At 37.8% G+C, this 20,721-nt stretch overlaps 1 protein-coding gene across 1 annotated transcript in view; it reads right to left on the minus strand.

Moving 5' to 3' along the window:
* Positions 1 to 15,293, minus strand: part of LOC145977840 (homeobox protein B-H1-like) — a 56,911-nt gene extending 41,618 nt beyond the window's left edge. Inside the window, exon 1 of the mRNA XM_083110163.1 lies at positions 14,591 to 15,293. Within this exon, the coding sequence (XP_082966289.1) occupies positions 14,591 to 14,981 (391 nt within the window). The 5' untranslated portion in view covers positions 14,982 to 15,293. The remainder of the gene's footprint in view (positions 1 to 14,590) is intronic.
* Positions 15,294 to 20,721: the final 5,428 nt, after the last annotated feature.

Genomic DNA, 20,721 nt, shown 5'->3' on the forward strand with positions numbered 1-20,721 from the left:
GCATGTCAGTAACTCCTTGTATTTTTGAGAATGTTTAGTAAGTATTCTACCGAGACAAGAATTGATAGCCCCGGGCACGACAAAGAAGTCTCGATTTCGTCTCAGCGACATCCCAAGGTGCTCAAAGAGCTGTTATGTCAAGGAATTTACTGTCCTTCTTGCTATGCCCTTGCACTTTTAATTATGGCTGAGTGCAAGGGAAATAAATTAGCCTACAGTACGGTTACTTTAGTTACGAATTTCTTTACATATCTCCACGCGTCAAATAAATAATAATAATATCTATTCAAATCCCTCAATCTATTATTTATAACTTGCATCATTCTTACTCCTGTATGTCTGCTATCTAAAGCAAGTATATCCTGAATTATTTATGCAATAACAACAGCATAATTAGAAGGCGAAAGTTACAATATCGTAGAAAACTATGATATTAAGAGCAATGTCTGAAAGTTAAATGGAGAACAAGAATAAATAATGGATTGTTGCAAATGCCGGATACAACTCATATTTAAGCTTGGCATTTTATTAACATATCCTTGCTTACATGAACCTTGACTGACTTCCGAAATCTTCCCATTTTTGCGAGAAACGCACCGTTTTAAAAATATTTCAAGTTTCTTTTTCTCCTAATTACCCGTGGCTCTGTTGTAAGTAATTAGTCATCAACATACCGTTTAAAAGCAATTTATAACATCCACATCGAAAGTGAAAGTAACAGTGCGAATGAACAAATAAATATCTTCTACATGGCTTAACTGAAACCAATATTACATCAGCTAAGTTTTCTTTTAAGACGTTAACTAAATGAGGAAGGTCTTTTGTTTCCCGTTGTGCGTTTCCCGCAGCGTAATTATTGTATTGTTTAATTTATTGTATTTCCTACATTCGTGCTTAACTCGCTTCGAAAACAATTAGATTAGACTCGATATGGATTTGATTGTCTCTTGTTCTTCACGTTAATCGTCCATTCAACTCTATAATCGTTGAAAAGTTGGCGAGGAAGAACTTGTTTTTTATAATGCAGGATTACGCACAAATTTGTCAGATGGTTTTCATCAAATTTGATGCAACGTCTTTCATACCATTCACGTTCATGCGTGGATTGTGCAATAGGATACGTTACTTACTTCTGAAAGACTAGGGCGATACTAGCGCCGCCAAGTGAATGGTGTGAAGTCAGCCGTGGAAAACAACGTGCACAACTTGTGAAATTAGTGTATAGTTTCTACCAATACACGATTTAATGCTATTTGACTCGCTCTGCTCAGTGAAGAATTAAGATTCTGGATGCTCTATTCTTCCCACGTACTTCCAAAGTGAAGTCATTTCTTGAACCAATGATAGTTCATGACCGTTGCTTGACGCACCTGGATGCATCCGCCTTGCAATTATATAAGAATCTATTCAAACGGTGCGTTAGCTTCACCTAGTGGCCACTAAGTTCTTTCTTGTGAAGAGCAAGAATTGAACTTTATAAAACATCGATTATTGTATGCTTTTGTATTGGTTCCATTGGCAGAGACTCATTAACCAATCAAAACAAATGTGCTTAATTACATGCCTTCCATAATGTCAAACTGTGTTGCCATCTGTCGTGAAAACTTGTAACTTCTGGTGTACACTGCGGATATACATATACACGTAATTATATGTGCAGGTAATGCCATAGTATTATGCATGTTTGCTTTTAATTAACCGTGGCGTGTCGTTCAGAACAACTCAAACCCAAGCTAATTGACTTGTGAAAAGGAAATGACTACGCTAGCGTGATGCGAAAGAGACAAAAATCAATGTCTATCCTCATTTTAACATAATCAAGAGCAAAAAAAAGCGTAAGTGTGGAGAAATTGCTATCTAGGAAAGGAAAAGGTGGAGGGACTCAACGGTTTGACTTTGTGAACGAAAATCCCACTCTACGTGATGTCTGACGACCATAAAAGCTATTAGGACACTGCAATCACGCCACGGGGCTAATATACATGTTGAATGTCTTGATCAATGTTCCCGGCATGCACTTCGGTCGATCGTGCTGTGTTTAGGCATATGTTTTTAGATGAAGCGGCTTGAGAATACATCTGTGGTGAAATAAACTACAACTTGCGAGAACTACAAAATTTCAACGACTTCTCAGTGTGTAGATGTTACAGAATTGAAACAAAATGCCAGAGCGGCTGCTGCACCAGCACAAGTAAAACTTCATCCCTTACAATCAAGTAGAATTCAAAGAAACGAAAACAACCATGAACAATTTTCCGAACAATAGTTGTGCATCCCACTGTACAGTAGCTCCTTGTTGTAGGAGTATTTACAAGAAATAACAACAACTTTGAAAGAGCCGCCGAACCATTATCCAAATCACAGGATAAATTAGCATATTTCATACCAAGCAATATCATGGGAAGGCACTTATAAATTTATTTAGTAATTAAGGCAGTTTTATAATAAAAGTAACAAGCTTGAGTAATGGGGTTGTTTAAGTTACATAAATATTTTTGTTCTTTCCATTTTAAATTTCGCATTTGTTGCTATATAATGTAGATATTTTGTAGGCCATATAACTTTTATTTTCTTTACCAAGTTGCATTTATCAATGTTGAGACGGTAGAAATAAATATGTACAACATTAATAAATGCAAGACTTGGCAAAGAAAATACAAGTTACGTGGTCTATATAATTACATTTAAATTCTACAATAAAAGTATTTACGTGGTTACTGTTGGGCGTACAGTGAGATCCATGAGTATTACCGTCTAAATTGTCTATGACTATTTTCATTAATTTTTCTCTTATATCCTGTGTTTTTAAGCGATGGATTTTTATGTATGCTGGTGCAGAAGTTTTCAACAGCTTGATTTGAGTTTTATTTTAATTCTTGAAGCTCTTATTGGGTCAAATAAAGTGCACGAACATGGTGATGGATAATTTGCAAGGTAATAGTTATGGATCCCACTGTACTACCAAATTGTTAGTTACCAAGCTATAGCTTCAGGTCATGTAATAATTCTTTTATTTAATAATACGTTTAGAAAATATCGTTAAGATCAATCCTTATCAAATAGATTCTAATATGCCATTAGCCACACACACTAAAAGTAAGATTTATATGTAAGATTCTCTACTTCTTCCATGTTTTTTAAAGTAGATATCGTTGAATTGAAGATTTAAAGTTGACAGTTAAAAGTGAAACAAACATCTTGCAATAAGGTAAAATATTTCCAATGTTTCTGAAATAGCATTAAATCCTCCATAATAGTCACATTCAAGCACACACGCATGAATAAACTAACGGTAATAGATGAGCAGGATTATTGAAGAGTTCAAGAAATGGCATAACGATTAAAATGTGATATTGGTTGAAGAAGAAATCATCTTTCTTCGAGTTCCATGTCACGATTTGAGACGGACGGCTATTCTGTGCTTTTCCCTTGCACGTTCAAATCCGTAACATCATAGACTGTATTTTTTCCCCTGGTGTTTCACCCTATCATTTTCACGGTCTTCTCAAGTTATTTGTGTGTGTGTGCGTAGAGAATCAACTGCCAGGTCGTAGAGAAAATGCACCTTTCAACGTTTTAAAAATCCTTAATTGTCACAAGCGGGGAACGCTGGATTACTTATTCGAATGAACGTTTCACGGTTCACGGGAGGGGATAGAGACGCTCGTGAATAAACCCTTCGTACTAATAACCTATTCTCAGTGAGCTGTTGATACAGAACACAAATGGATTCATTGAACCCAGTAGACGTAGAAATGTCAGTTTAGACAAGATTCCACACTGAACAATCAAAAGTGAAACATTTGTAAGGTCTATCAAAGTGAAAAATACGGGACGCTCACCTCCTGTGCATTTTGTGTGCTCATAAAAAGGTTAAATTTCAGCAGGTTCGGGATACTTAAGGAGCACGAATAGATGACGTCACGTGGTGGACCATGGCTTTGAGAAGAAAATACTATTATAATTTTAACAATTTGATGCAATTAACTTCCAAAATATGCTCAAATTTACTTTGGATTATCCTTGCAAAGCATTAAATGGAAAAGAGGCACTCGGGAATTCTAACTGGCGCCATACGAAAAAGTCTTGAATACAAAAATGGTCTGATCACCAGTATAAAATTCATGGTAGGTTTTTGTTGCATAAGTCCACATTAAGTAAGAGCGAACCTTTGATCCCTTGTCTACAAGACGACGGCGTTATCACTAAGCCATCTGCAAGGCCCTTCAAGGCAGGTACATGTAGGTAGGTCAATCAGCAGTAGTGAGCAAGAATTTGCTGTGATGACCTCATTTTGAGTTTCTTGGGAAACCAGCCCGCCTTGCTGCGCTAGTGTGCCAAAAATTAGCCTTCCAGGCGTAAGAGGCGGATCCTATTATACACTTTGTGGCTTCGTCATCTGTTAGCGCTTGCCGGACAATTTGATATACACCAGCTCATCGTGCGGTGTTGAATTGTGGATTATTGATTTATCCGGTAGAGCATTATTAAGGTGTTATAATTGTACAAACGGATCACTTGAACAATTCCTGCGTTTAACTATACGTAATGAACGGTACGTTGCCAAAGAGGACATAAAGTAATCGGCGTCGTTATCAGGGGAGCACTATCCCACAATTAAATATACTATTATATGGAATCGAATGCGTATCACCAAAGGTTTGGAAGAAAAGCCAAGAATAGGATCTGCTTATTGTTTCAGGTGCTTCTAAAAAAGAAGGTGGAATAAAGCAGTGGAGCCAGTTCCTAAACCATTAAACTCACTATTTCACGCGGAAAATGTAACAATGCGACAAAATTCTTGCAAGGGACCCTCGAATTTCATAGACTGTGAAATTGTTGGAAGAGTTTGAGGCGCGTGACTTCGTGGACTGCATGCACTGGTACGTGTCCCCCACCCCTCCCCTCCCCTCTTCTTCGACTACATAATCCAAGCAGTAGCAGAACCAACGTTATGCAGTCATAACTACCAACTGAAAGCGAACGTGGAAGAAAAAGTTAGGAAACGCTTAATATAAAGGAAAATAAAGCTTGTTTGGGAAGGAGGGTTTTGTTGAGTAAAAATGGCTCTTGCGTGGCGCAAAACAAGTTTATCCGCTTTAGGGATTTGCATCGCTCGACTTAATTCCCAACTTACTTCCACTGGTACGCACGTCCGTTAACCAAATGGAATGCATGTGTTAATGGTGTGAAATCTGCGTTAACACAGCTTCTGAAAAATCTCGTCGCAAAACTTCATTGTTTTTGCCAGAATGTTCCACGCATGATATGGACGGAATGACCCCCGTGACGTCATTCATGAGAGGCCGAATTCCTTAGCTAAGAATCGCCAATGCATATACTAAGAAATGATCACGTTCAAAAAGTCGGTCTCGCACGATCCTTACCCTGGTCCAGGATAATGGATTGTGTTCAGTTCACTCTGATTGCAATTGAAAATGACATTCGATTTCCAATGATTGGCCGAAGTTGTAGTTCAACTTCTAACTTTGATAAGTAAGAGAATTAAATTAAGCTTAGACTTTGGTCTGTCTCGTCTCGTCCTGTATGTAGAATATAATACCAACAAATGTTACGTGTGGGAGACATCACAAAATGTTATTCCCGAAAGTGGGTTAAACCTTCAAACAACTTGCTCGTTGTATAGTGAGAACAAACATGGTCCGTTAGTCATAACATCGTTAATATTTAAAATGCGGTATGCTGATTACCGATAGCTAGGTATGGAATATTTGATTTCCATGCACTTCATATCTATCATACACCGAAGCAACACAGGACACGCGATAGGCGACGCGAGTCGCTCAGACTGGAACATTTTTTCAACCGTGTGCCCCGGTCTGTTGTCCGCGCATGCGAAAAATAAGTTTAGGTATTCATTCACTATTCTTAGACGTAGTAAACAGTGGTCTGGGTTTCAAAGCAACCTATTTTATTCAAAGTAAATAAGCATTTGCAACTGATTAAATATTTTGTTTGTAAATTCAATACACAAACCACACTGAAGAACATTAATGTTTTAATAAACTCGCATTCCGCACATAATTTTCGTTTGAATTACATCACAAGAAAAGAACAGATAGCGGAAAAAAGCGAAATCATTTCGTTTTATAACTGACATAACTGCAGAAGCAATAAAACCTAATTTTAAATATTAATTAATATTATCTTCAGCGTGATGCGAGCCTATTGTTTAGACCGTAAATGATATGGCAACGAACGATATGGAACCCATGCCACACAAACTTGTACTGAAAGGCTACAGAGAGCAAGCGAAGATGTTATTACTTGGTTTTACACGAACATAAACTTTCACTAAACATACCATCTTGATAACTTGGCATTGTTTTGTATTTGAACAAAGGAAAATGGCAGCTGCTCCGGGGGAAGATAATTTAGTAGTTGAGCGGCCGTTTTTCACACAAGCAATGGCGGATTAATGATCTCTCTAGGGGGTATCGCCTTTTTTTCTGTCAACCACTCGTCGCTATGTTCGTTGAAGAGGTGTCCTAATTGCGAACAGTCCCAACTGCGAACATTTGCTGCATGAACAGGAATAAGGTCGAAGGACTATGTCCTAATTGCGAATAAATTTTTCTGCCATGGGACCTACAACTTCTCACACTTCCTGTATAACTTTTTAACGAGTTTTTTAAAGTAACTCAGATCCACTGGTTTTTCAGTTGCATGCAACTAGGACATGGAATTATTTCTCATTTTTGTGTGTTCGCAATTAGGACACAACCGTTCAATATATTAGTAATTTTATGTATCTCGGGAGAAGATGAGAGCGCTCACTTAGATTTCAAAATGAAATGAGTGATGGAATCACATTTCTGCTACAATAGAATCCAGTTTAGAGTCCCCACCGTGAGCATCATTTGTTTCAGCAATCATTATTCGTTGTAAAAACTGACAAACGGGATAATTTCAAAGTATGTACATAACTATCTGGAAATTTCCCAACATTGTGATAAGTATAAAGACTAAAATAATGCCGTTGGATAAGTAAAAGAGCTTTAAGACCGAAGCGACGCGCGACACGTGTCGTTTGCGTTACTCGGACGACACTTGAGAATTTCACCAATCGAACGCAGGCTTGTGCGGCCTGTCATGCCGCTGCGGTGTGAAACGTTGCTGTTGATTGGCTCGTTCCCAATCGACATGTGTCGCGTGTGGCTTCGGTTTGAAATCTCCCAACATCGTGTTGCCTCGGTCTGGTCATCGCGCATGCGCAGTGAATGTTTTCTTTGAGGAAAACATTCAGACCGAAGCGACACGCGGTACATGTCGCTTGGGAACGAGCCAAACAACAGCAATGTTTCACACCGTAGCGGGATGCGTTCGATTGGTGAAATCCCCAAGCGTTACGTGTCGCTTTGGTCTGAAAGCTCCTAAAAGGCCATTCACAGCTTGATACGTGGAAGACTGCCCTTGAATTCTGGAAGAACATCTCAAAAATTAAAGAACGGAAATGCTTGAGGTTGCCCTATCGGAAATAACGCTTTTATGAATGAATTGGGTTCCCCATACAGGGTAAAGACCCCCTGGGCCAGTACAAGGGGAAATCTTAAATGTTTTTAAACGCTTCTTCCCCACGCGGTTTCGAATAATTTGTCCCGCTGGTCAGAGAAGAGAAATACGGCAAATTCTTGGAAACCTTCACTTTTTCGCCCTTTCTTCTTCCTTTTTTGTTAGATTAAATGAAGGATAAGTGTCTCCTTTCTCGCGGTGTAGAGTTTTGACCTGGAGGAAATGGATGGTCACACTACACGTAGGTTGGGTTGGATGGAATGAATGAATGTTAGCTGCAACTGACCGCGTAACCCTAGTTTTAGCCAGGTAGAAAGAATTCACGAAGTCACATGAATGAATCACTGCTCAAGATTGCATATTTCGTTTTCACGGAAACATGACGTATGAAGTTGCACCCGTATTAATTTTCGGCGATTAGAAAAGGCGAAAAATGCATTTATTACTAATTTTGTCGCTAAACAGTGCGAAATTATATGCAATTATTTGTTGTTTATGCAACACTTTCCGAGTCTGGATTAGGCTATCCTGTGAGTTTCACAAAATCCCAAACATTCAGTCATTCTGCTAGAACTGTGCGGTGGAAAATGTTCTTATTTAAAGTGCCTTTCATATAGGTGAAGATTTAAATATGAATTTCTAATTTGCGTATCAAGTGTAAAGTTTTTCAAATCAAAATTTGAGATTTATTTATCATAACAACACCAAAATTTAATTTTAAGTAGGCCTATAGAATTTGAACCCGAAATTCAGTCTTTTTTTTTTTTGTTACTGAAATTTAGCACAATTTAGCACAAATCTCTCTCTCTCTCTCTCTCTCTCTCTCTCTATCTTAGACAAGAGTTATTCAATCTTGACTATTCTTGCTAATTCCCTTTAATTTGATTGATTGTTTTTTTTTTACTTCGCTTTTTCTTTCACTTTTAGCTAATCGCCAAATTAAGGGTAAGTGATGATATGATGAAAGGACATTCACAAAGAACGCCCATACCCGCGAATCCTGGCGTCGTAGCGTCCTGTATAAGTTCATGTAGGCCCATCTTAACATTATCTTTTCATCCTCCTGTTGACCTTTTTGATGGTCTCTTACCACTATGTTTGCTAACGCGGCTATTGGAAACTCTTTCCGGTCAACTCGTCTAATGTTTTTGATTTAATTATTCTAATAATGTTAGGGAATTAATACAGATTAAGCAGTTCAGTATAGATATATCTTCGTCTCTTTTGGTCTAAATGTTTTTCTAATGATTTTATTCATGTAAACAGTTGCCAAACATTTTTGTAGTTAAACAGGAAAAGTTATTCGATGAAGAGAATGGATATGAACATATGAATTGCATTTGGACTTTAAAATGTTATTGAATTCGGATATTGGAAAGTTATTATCAATTACAACATTAATAAATGACTAACATGGTATTTGTTAGGTCTAGGAAATTGTAATAAAAGGAGAAAACTTTAGATCCCTAACTAAAATATAGGGGGAGACATGTAAGGTGTTGGTGGTGGTACTGAAAACTGTGTTAGTTAACGGTAAGGAGTTGGAAATAAGGGCAAGTTGTGATGCAGTTAAAAAGCGCCTGACTTCACTTGCAATCGCAGACTTTCTTAACCTTATTGGAGCGGAAGATTTAAATTTGATTTGATATCTATTTTTTACCCGTAAAACGCGCCGTTTCCGAGTTATGTAATTGCTCCAAATTTCCCAGGACTTTGCGAGGGTAGATTTTTGATCTGCTATTCTGCTGGTTTTTCGTGAATTAATTTTGATTTTCGTCCATATTTCGCCTCAGTATATCTAAGCAAGGAACTTTTATAATTATAGGGCGTATATATATTTATCTGTGTCCGTGTGTGTGCATCAGTGGCGTATACTGGGTCCAAGATTTGGGCTATCTCACAATGTCACGTGGTCCTAGGCTATGAATAGAAATAAAATTTACCAACTCCTAAGAAATCAGGTTGCCAACTCCTAAGAAATCAGGTTGCCAACTCATAAGAAATCAGGTTGCCAACTCATAAGAAATCAGATTCCCAACTCATAGGAAATAAGGTTACACTCATAAGAAATCAGGTTGCCAACTCCAGAATCAGCATCACTGATATGAATAATATCATTTACAATTTCTGATCGATTTTTGTCCTGTTCGCAGATAATCTAGCTAGTCTATAGAATATGCGCTCCTGGTGTGCATGCATGTGTATTCACACACAAACACATACTCCGCCCCCACATAGAGAGTCTCTGGCCGACATATGTGGCGGATTGGTTAGCACAGTGCGCTACGACGTCATGGGTTCCGGGTTCGAATCTTAGCCTGGGTATAGGTGTTCTTTGTAATATCTCTTCATCAATTTCACCATATCATCACTTACCTTCATCTTCACAATTAGCCAAAAGTAGCCGAAAAGCCAAGTAAAATAAACCAAATCAATCAATCAATGTAATCTCACCATCGAATGTATCAAGCAATGGTTAACAAATTCTTGAAATATTTCTTCTACTAAATTTTCAACTCAGCGGATTTTTTTAACAAACAAACTCTACTATCTTCAATTCAAAACGGGTAGAATTGTAGTTAAATGTTCAGTTTAGTGAACTGTGCAATGAATGATACACTGCCATAATTAATTAACTTGAGACATACAAATCAGAAAACAATTTAGTTCGGTAATATTTACCGATATATGATCTTTAAGGTTCACGATCATATTCCACTTCACAGAGAACGTTCGAAAAGAATACCATATGAACCTATATGGTTCTGTTGTATCCAGGTAGACGCAATCAAATTTCGTATTACCAGAACAACATGACGTGCAAAATTAATTTTATTAGGTGAGTGGAATTGTGCTTTTGTGTATAGTTATTTTGATAAGTAGCGAATTGTTTTGCATATACGCATTCAACTCTTTTACGGTAATAATTATCCAAAGTTTCACTACTTCAGTAGTAGTATAGAAACTGATGTGCAGTTGAGGAAAAAAATAGCACCATTACACAATCTTTTTGTTAATAAAGAAACAAATTCAACACATGAAAACATCGTCTGTTATGCTCACTCATTGCTCACTCTAATCACATAAATATCGAACTACACAAATGGATAAGACGAAAAAGTAATCGTGTATTCTTAAAAGTACTGAAATTTCTTGACTATTCTTTGTACGTTAAGAACTCATACTACCCAGAATATACTGTTATAATGCATTGTTCGTAAATCAACAAACCAAGAGCTTAAAAGTAACAAAACTATTTCTGTGAATTTCTTTGAATATGAATAACAGAAAAAATAATGACTGAAAATACGAATAAAAGTAATTGGCTTCCATGATGACGAAACAACAAAAGAATTCAGTGAAGAAGATTACATAATGACGTGCATAAACTTCAATAATTCCTGCACAAAATACTATTTTGTTTCAATAACCAAAACCATTTGGTTGAAACTTTGAAAACGATAAACCAAAATTCTTGAAGTTTTACTAAATATTTTACTCTTAACTAAATTATTTGGTAACTCTCAACAACAAACAAATGAGCAAGATTTAGTCAGAATTACTATTAATCGCTTGGCACTGGTGAACAATTACTTGCTTATGGCTTATTTATACAAGTGCTTGGTCACCAGCAATTATTTTTCAGCTATTCCGAACAAACATTTCTTTGTTTAATATTATTAGAAATGTTGTTATTGCAATAAAAAAAAATATATCATCACAGATCAAATTCTCTATGTGGTCGTCTAAATATGAATGACATAGATACTGGAAGTTCCTTCAATTGAATAGAACATTAATGATGATACTTCGGGTTTGAGAACTGGCGATTTACCTTATCTTTACTTTGACGTATCTGGTTGAATACTGTTTCTATAGTGGAACGCTTAGGTGGTTCTTTCCACCAGAAAAATCAAATTAAGTAGAGAAAAAAACAAACATGAAACGTGTCAAAATCGCACGGATATTATTGCTAGTACACTTTGTATAGTATTTTCTGCAAAAAGCGAGTTCCTTCCCCTTGTTGAATGTGTTTATGCATCCGCTTGTTATTTACTTATTCTATAACTTTTGGACACAGAATAAATCTATTTTGCGCCACCCACACAAACCAAAATGCATACAATGAAGATTGATGTACTCTCAATGCATCAGTTGACACAATTAAACGTGAAATCTTGGTTTCTTTAAAATGATCTTTTCGGATCTGTTCAATTAAGCATCTTAGTGTATCACACGGATACGGAACAGCAAATGGGAAAAATTACTCTTTCTTTTGCATTTCTCTGTATAACTTTGATGCATTAATAGTGTATTATTAACATAGTATGCGCTTCGGAGTCGAAACAATTATGTGCATTTGTGTAAATTGACATATTTTGGGTTCTGTGTGAAGGATAACAATAATGAGATTGATAACACAATGACAAAACACGCCGCTTAGTTGCGAAGTATGAAAGCCTGAAAGATCAGCTAACGAATTACAAAAACTAGACGTGTTATGAGCTTGTGTATAAAAATATTTGCTTTTATGCCAAGTATAAGATTCGTATGTAGTTGGATCAGTCATGACTGGATGATAAATATCAAATCAAAAGCTTTAGAAGGAACAGAATGAAGGTTAACCGGAACATACAATTTGAAGCTGAGAAAAATGTACAAGGGCAAAGAATCTGGACGTTGAAAGCTACACTGTACCATCACCTAACTCAAAACTTCCTTTCCAAAGCAAAGCGTGTGTCGCTTTGAAGAAGCTTGTAGTATAACATAAATCTGTCAGAATTCCCATAGAGTATTGTGGAAGGTTGTGTTCATTCAATATTATCACACAGTGACCATTTGCTAAGAAAACTCTACCACAAAGACGTGCGAGTTTTGTTTCAAGTGTCGTGCATGTTACGAAGCTGCACAATTTTAGGCACATTCTTCTAAGCGTTCAGAAGTACAGAGAGATGTAGTTTAAGAACATCAAATCCATGAACTGATAACAACCATTCACGGACTTTTTAGATCCTTGGATGGTCGTCGATCAAAGCTACTCAACTGATTAATTTTTAAGAAGACTCAAGAGACTTAGCCTACTCTTTTGCACTTGAACAAATTGAATGCAGTTTTTTGCATTTATATATATCATTGCATCATTAGATCAAAACACTTATTTACTTCAAATACATTTGTTTCATAAGGATGTGAAAGTAAAATTCTAACATTTATTACGTTGTGAAATATAAAACACTATTTGCTGCATTCAGAAAAGTAAAGAATTCAAAATTACTTTGTTTTGTCTGGAAGTAAAGTTCTAAAGAAAATTATACATCTTAGCGAGTCGAGTAATAATAATGTTTATAAAAAAGAACCTAAAATTTAGTGTACAATTAATATTTGATTCATTTATGCCTTTGTTTAGGCTACAGTTTTATGTATGTTGCACTAATTAATGTGTTTACTTTCTGTGTGCAGTTTATGGTAAATGCTTCTAAAGATGCATTTTGCTTGTTTCTAATAGTTTCGTGTTGTCGCGAGGCTGTTTCCTGGAACATACAACGAATGCATTGAGCTCGTAGATTCCAGAAGCATATACAAAAAAAATATTAACAGCATAATTTTGTTAAAGATAAAAAAACTGTCTCTGTCAAAATGTACATAACAGGACATGTAAAACTTGTTACACCGATCTGTATTTCTATAAAAATAACTTGTGTTACGTAATATTTGTAGTAAAACTAATTAAACAATGATGTACATGATGACTATTTTTCCCCTCGATAAACTTTGTACATTTTTGCCGATATAAGGCCAATACTGTACACTGGCATTTAGACGCCTCGTTGGCCAAGTGCGTTGTCTCGTCATCTCTCCAACGAAAGTTTCTGGTTCGAGTCCTTATAAGTGTCGTTGTATCAACTTCATCAATCTTTATTTCCGTCACAGTCGCGATCAACCTCAAGTGGAAGCAAAGCGGCGTCAAGTAAAACTAGAAACAGGAAAATAGAATTTTATGTCGTCGGCATAGTTGGAGAATGAAACTAATGCGTTCTTTGCAATAAGTAATGCATTATAATCACTTTACTTTTTAAAAAGTCTGTAGTTACTTTGCCAAATTCAGAACTGGCCAGTTTATTACCTAGCATGAAGAATGGTGACTTTCAGGCGTTTATATGTGTGTGTGTGTGTGTGTATAAATAATGTGTGATTATCCATTCAATTCTCTTCAGCGGCAGTTTTTCAACTTAAATTGTATAAATTCTAGATAAGAACAATATAACTTTTATTCAAGTTTTATGCATTTACGTAGTGGTTTTTATTACACAAGTGAAAACGTAGTGTAATTACATGCTCATATAAATTTTAGTTATAACTATGAGGGCGAGTTCTGGGTTCGATACCTGGTGGAGGCATTCGGATCTCACTTGAAACTGTTGGTCCAGTCCCGATTAGCCTTTCTGTTCAAGAAGTGATCTTGAAAAAAACTTTGAGGGCAAGTTATGTCAAATGGTTAAGTTATTTCTATCTGGTTGCTACATTTTAGATCACTGGTGTAGGCAGAGAGGGCTGAAGGGGCAACAGCCTCCTCTGAAAGTTTGATAAAATGAACATTTTCAAACAAAAACATTGGGAAAAACCAGAGTGGTAAATGCAAACTTGCCTTATAATGACTTCAGATTGCCAGTTTTGTGAGTGGAAAGTTTTTAACATACGAGATATCTTCTCCCTAGTTATGCGCTGTCCAGCTTTACAATTCCAACCCCTCCCGAAAAAAAAAATACTGCATACACCAATGTTTCAGATATCTCGTTTTTCGTATTGTTGCCCTTGTCAAAGCAATATTTTCGTTTTACGTAGACCCAAGGCCCCTTTCCACGAGTATCGTAGCTTGCAATACCATGAGTGTGTGTGTGGTTCAGGTGAAATTTCTTAATTGTCTATATTGTTTACGTACTGTAACGGCGATGTGTAACTTATTTGAGTACCTCAACTACTATAATTTGAAGAGAAGATGTAGGTTTTACATGAGAGTTTGACGGTCAACAGATAACAGAAGGATTTATGTACTTACTGTTCGAACAGACCGACGACGTCTCGCCGGGAAGTCCGCTATCGGTCCCGCTCTCGCTCCGGCCACACTCAATGTCGTCGCCGTGTTCGCTGCCGAGATCGTCGCGGCAATGATGCACAGATAAGTCTCTGGGGCAGTCGGACGCCGGCGACGAGCACGGGGATCTCGTATGGGGCTCGTCCGAGGAAAGAATGTCTGTGATCATGAACCTCGAGCGAGCCACCCCGACGGGGGACGACGCCGACACACGGTCCCTGACGGGCGCCGTCGCAACGACGACCTGCTGTTGTTGCAGTACCTGGTTCGTGTCCCCGGCACCATCGGGAACAGGTTCGGAGTCCTTTCCCGTCACTGTCATGTTCTGGCGGTGAACCAAAATGTCCACTGTCATGCTCCCTCTGCCACCGACACCATGTAACAGTAGATCTCGTGACACCTCGGACACTTCCACCAAAATTGCGATCAAGAAACTACCAAACTGTTGCTTTTGGAGGGAATTCGGGCAAAGAATCCATCCAGACCACACTGTTCCACAACGAGAAGCACCACCAGAAACACTTCACACTGTTTTTTTTCTTTCAGACACGATAAGGGGGGGTAAATGTCACGTTTTGCCCCCGCTGCGTCTACCGCTCGGGAAACGAGAAATATCACGTCCAACTTGTCCGCCTGCTCGCCTCAACTTGTTATTACTGAAGCAGCTTGCAGCGTGCTTCCACCGGCAAGCACAAGCCCACCGCGCCGTGACGAATAGCAGTCCGCTATTCTGGAGGCAGCCATCTTGTTTCGCCTTCTCCAATCACGTACCCGCGCTCGTTGGCCAATCGCCGCGCTGCGCACAGATCTGTGAAAAATTGATCGGGTGACGTCAGGACCCTTATCAGTTCCGTTCCGGCCTCCAATTCGTCTGTCCATTAAAAACGTTATTATTGTCTCCCTCCCTCGTGAAAAGCCCCCCTTTTATTCTTTTTTACGCCAAAGATTTCCTTCTTTTACGACTGCGAGTTCCGAAGTTGGTCCACTCTGGCAGGAAAAGTTTCCGAATGGAAGAATTGCTCGCGCAGTGAACCGTTAAACTGGCTGAACAAGGGGAAAAAAGGACTTTGGGTTTCTTTTTCCGCTGTTCAAATTAGACGCATCACAACTTCTCAGCGATAATTTACCTATCAGTACATGGGAACTGTTCACTGCAAACCGTTCATTAATATTGAGCCGTTCAAAAGAACAGTTCGATTCAGCGGTTGAATAGGACAGTTCGTGAATTTCCTGCAACGCTCAGCGATTGAATGGGGCTCAGATTACGTTCCGTCACCTCCACCCTCTCAACACAGTACATTCAGGAGAAAATTTCCGTTATAAAATTGTTAAAACTTACCCTAAAACTCGTATAATTTATACATTTTGTGGCAGATTAGCCACATAATGGTAGAATTCACGATGGAAAGTTGTAAGTTAAAGTTTTCAGTATGTTTATAATAACGCTATTTTTCTGACTGTGCAAAAGAACACTTTTCGAACGCTTTACATAAGCTGCATTTGAACACATTAATTGCGTACAAATGTTCTCGACGGTGTTCTACAAGTCAGTGGCGCAACCACAGGGGGGCCTTCGACGGAAGTCAATTCTAGGGGGGGGCAAACATTGACGGCCAACGGCACCCGTAGGGGAGGGCAAGAAGCAATTGCCCCCTTCGATTTCAAATTTTATGCAAATAAAAATACATTTCGTAAAATTTTGTTGCTCGCTTCGCTCGCATTCCCTGCTTTTCTCAGCCTTCTTAAGTTCAGAGCCGTAGGTAGGGGGCGGTGGAAGTCGGCCATGGGCGCCGAATGATCTACGTAAATTAAAAAAGTTGTGAAAGACAGAATGCCATGGCGTCCAGTGAAGATATTGGCACCCTATTAAATCAATATTGCTTTCAATTGCAAAAGTTGGATCTAAAAATTCTCTTGCTTGCTTCGCTCGCTATGTGATTCTTTTCTGTAATGTGTTTAAATAATATGTGTTGTATATACGTATGTATTGATTTAACTTAGAATACGTGTACAATTTACTGTTAGCATGTTGCATATGTGTTTTCTTATTTCATGTCGCTCCATGTTCCTTATGTGTAAAACATAATATGTTGTACATGAAAGTTATACATGTTTTATGTACAAAACAATTATCTTCGGAATGCATTTATCATTAATTTTCTGCCATTCAAGAATATATAGTTTGTGTGCTTACTTTCCATCATCAGCTAATGTGAAATTGACGGTGTTGAAAAAATATTTCAAATAGTTTGTTCCAAACAAATACTTTAGTAGTAGTAGTAGTAGTAGTAGTAGTAGTAGTAGTAATAATAATAGTAATAATGCCAGTATTAATGTTTTTGTTGTTGTTAATAATTATTATATATTATTATAACATTATAATATATAAATGCCATTATTAATGTTTTTGTTATTATTATTGGTAGGCTACGTTTATCCTGGTACTTGCCCCCCCCCGCCCCAAGACAAAGTTTCGTGGTTGCGCCTCTGCTACAAGTGCAAGAAGTAGTTTTGTGTTCACTTCGGAACACAAATTTTCACACTTTCAATACATCATTTCTTAAATTTTAAATAATGTGTTGAATAGTGCCTGTAAGGTGTTACTTAAGGTTTTTTAAGTGCGGTTGAACACTCCGGCTTTTGACAGATGTTACATTCTACTCGTTTTAGTAGAATAACTTAACAATGCCACATGTTTTGAACATCTCGCATAGTTTTTCCTCTCCTGTGCAACTAGCAGCTTGACTTGCAGTTGATATGGTAACTTTCAGTAATGTTGCAGTACATGTCTGGCTGAAATTACTCAAACAGTGTGAGCTATAATAGCCATTAGTGTACGTACAATTGGTGACAGATAATAATTGGCAAATTGCTCACGTCTATAATTGATAATTTTCTTCTGCTTCTATTTTAAGGGCTGAGATTATGTTGATGCTAAAGCATTGTTTCAATTCTTGAATCTCACATCGTGTTTAATCGATTGATTTGTTTTAGAATCTCACATTGTGGAAAACAGCATGATTGAACGTAGTGATGGACAATTTACGTATTATATTTTCGTTGACTGTACTTTGTTTATCCTGAACAACATGTGTGTGAAACTCATTACCAATTTCTGATTGTTTTACCAAAGTATGCACAGTACTAATCTCTTCGCAGACCTGATGTAGGAAAACTGGGAATATTACAAAATTACTAGAAAATTTTATGTACACACACACATGGCCCCGGGTTCGATATCCGGAAGAGGCATATAGTGAGTGGTTCGGATTCTTCTTTAAACTGTAGGTCAAGTCCCGATTAGCCAATCTGTGCATAAAGTGGATTTAAAACAAAACTCACACTCAACTGAAACATACATACGCGAGCACGTATTTTTTTGGAACGTTTGTTACTCATCCTATGAATATGTAACACTGAAACTTCCAGCCACAGCAATGAAGAATCAAGTAACACACCCGTGTTTTCAGGTGTAAATGAAAAAAGTACTAATACATTAAATAAAACAATGACATGATGTTATTTCAAAACATAATATTTCCAATGTCTGCTCAATTTTTCCGAAGATGATGATTCTTCTAATGCAGCGTTCAATATAATCCTTCATGACTTTTTTGCTGTTGATATGAGGGAATAATCGAAAAAAAGTTTTCCCTAGTCTGCCATATGCAGAGAGTTCTATTCTAGAGAAAAAATATACCATGAGCAGAAAGAGGCGGCATTACATTATTTGGCCACATAGTCCCCAGTGACATCCAGCACTTGTCATACCGATTCACAAGTTCCAAGAAACCCTGTTCGTAAAATTTCATGCCCTGTTTACGGATGAAGTTGCATACGGCAGCTTCCACTTCTGCTGTTGTGGTGAAATGCTTTCCTCCCGGTGCCTTCTTCAGAACAGTGAAAAAGTGGAAAAGTCACTGTGAGCAAGGTCAGGACTGTATGACGGCTGGTTCAGGGTGACAAGAAGGATGACCGTTGTTGCCGCCGTGTGAAGTGTCGCGTCGTCGTCCAAGAGGAGGACGCCTGATTTCAGAAGGTTACGAATTTCCGTGCCGGAACTCCCGCGTGCACATTCGTAGCGAACAACAGCTCGCACTTCATCATTTGTCCACGATTGCAACACATCTCTGTTCTCCATGCTATGTATAACCACAACATATTACCAACCCAAAATTTCCACGCTTTCTGGAAATACAGATATGGGAAACTTATTTTTCGACTATCCCTCGTATTATCCAGTTTTTCCTTGAGTACGTAACACAGAGGCAATATGAATGAAATTTATGAATATTATGTAGAGATATTATCCTGATTTAGGGTAAAACATGTTACTTGCTAATATTTCCATTGTTAAACTTTTTGTGTGGCAAATTACTTTATCTCACTACTTTTCATCCGGAAATATTGATCATCTTTCAAGAGGTAGTGAAATATTAAGTTTTCAGTACTTGCTCCAAAAGAAATTATAAAGCTTAATAATTAGAATTTTAAATTTACGTATAGTCTATTATAAGCATGCACTATTAATTTGTCATCCATTCTGTAGTGCCTTTAACTGTACTTATTCAAATAATGTTGAAAGTTATACATTGGGCACCTTATAGGGGGGCCAAAACGAAAGCTGGTATGGCCCGGCCCCCTCCGCCCTCCGCGGATTCGGCGACCCTGTTGTTATTATAAGATCCACCATGCAAAGATTTATTATCCAATAATTTGAAGTTTAATTACAGAGGTATGAAACAAATTAACAAATTCACATGTTGCAGGAAAATGTAAAATTTTAGTTTCAACTACACGTAGTAGCTAATAATTAGAAACTATAAATTAGAGTATGACGTGTTAACGGGAAACAAGGAAAAAACTTAGATTCTGGTATTGTCAGGTTTCCCCATCATATTTTTCTTACGAAATTAACGTGATGCTGCCATAGGACGAGTCAATGAAAGCGCGGAAGAAACATTATACACTGCACATTTATGAAACACGCAACAGTATTTCTGTTCCGTGCAACGGTACGTTAAACCCCCGCTGAAACAATACGCGAGAAATAAAATAAACAGCAAAATCCTCTCGCAGCTAAACAAAAATTTGAATTGTACACGGATCGTGCCTATCACGAATTTAACCTTTTCAACTTATGGCGTCATTTGTACTGGCTTAACACATACGGACGTTTTTTCTTTCTTCTTGAAACAATTCCGCGTCCCCCCTACGTACGCCATTGTTGTGCTAATAGCTTGTTACACAATTGCCATGTTCTCTCAGTCCTTGCACGCTCGCGCGCGCGCGCTCATAGGCATTTATGTACTTTTTTTGTCATCCTTCCCTGTGTACCCGGCAATATGCAAGGTCTGTGAATACAATTACACATCGCCTGCTTTGGATGGCGAGAGTATATGATTCGGAGCGGAACGCCAGGGAGCCTGCTGGCTTATTTTTGTTGTTTGCTGTTGTTCGTCATCGTTGTTGCTGCTAATTTTGCTTCCCTTTCGTTGTTACGAAGTGCAACGGAGGGAAAACAAAACAACATCGCTTATAAAAGTAATGAGATTATAAGATTTCCTTGTCTGGCCCAAAGAATAGACAATTAGACGCTCGTGTCTTTCTTATAATCCTGCCATGAAGAATGAACAAGCCTTCAGTATGGAGAATCTCGGTGAAAGTTTTCAACAATGCGGCTTCTATTAAGAATACGTAATGTGCCGTTTCATTTGGAACCAACAGACCATTTTAGCAGCATCCTTTTGTTACGTCAGCTCCTTGCAGTGCCAGACCGATTGTTTAAAGTGGTCATTATGGTAGAAATGCTCCTTCTGGTCCAAATTGCGTTAATCTTCAAGGAAGAAATAATAGCTACCTGCCTAGCCACTAATCTTCCAGATAGAACCACACGTTCAATCTGTCAATAATATCCCACGAATGCGAATGTACAACTTGAGTTTGTTAGCCGAACAGAAATCACTCGCTTAGAACCTTCCACCAGATGGCAGATTAATCATTTAAATAAATCGTAGTACCTAACGTTAATATCCAGTAATGACCAAATGGAATATTAGTTTTTATATTGAATAAGAAACTCGTTGTAACTATTT

The sequence above is a fragment of the Lepisma saccharinum genome, chromosome 23 (genome assembly GCF_977018435.1).
Source record: "Lepisma saccharinum chromosome 23, izLepSacc3.1, whole genome shotgun sequence".
Classification (NCBI taxonomy): Eukaryota; Metazoa; Arthropoda; class Insecta; order Zygentoma; family Lepismatidae; genus Lepisma; species Lepisma saccharinum.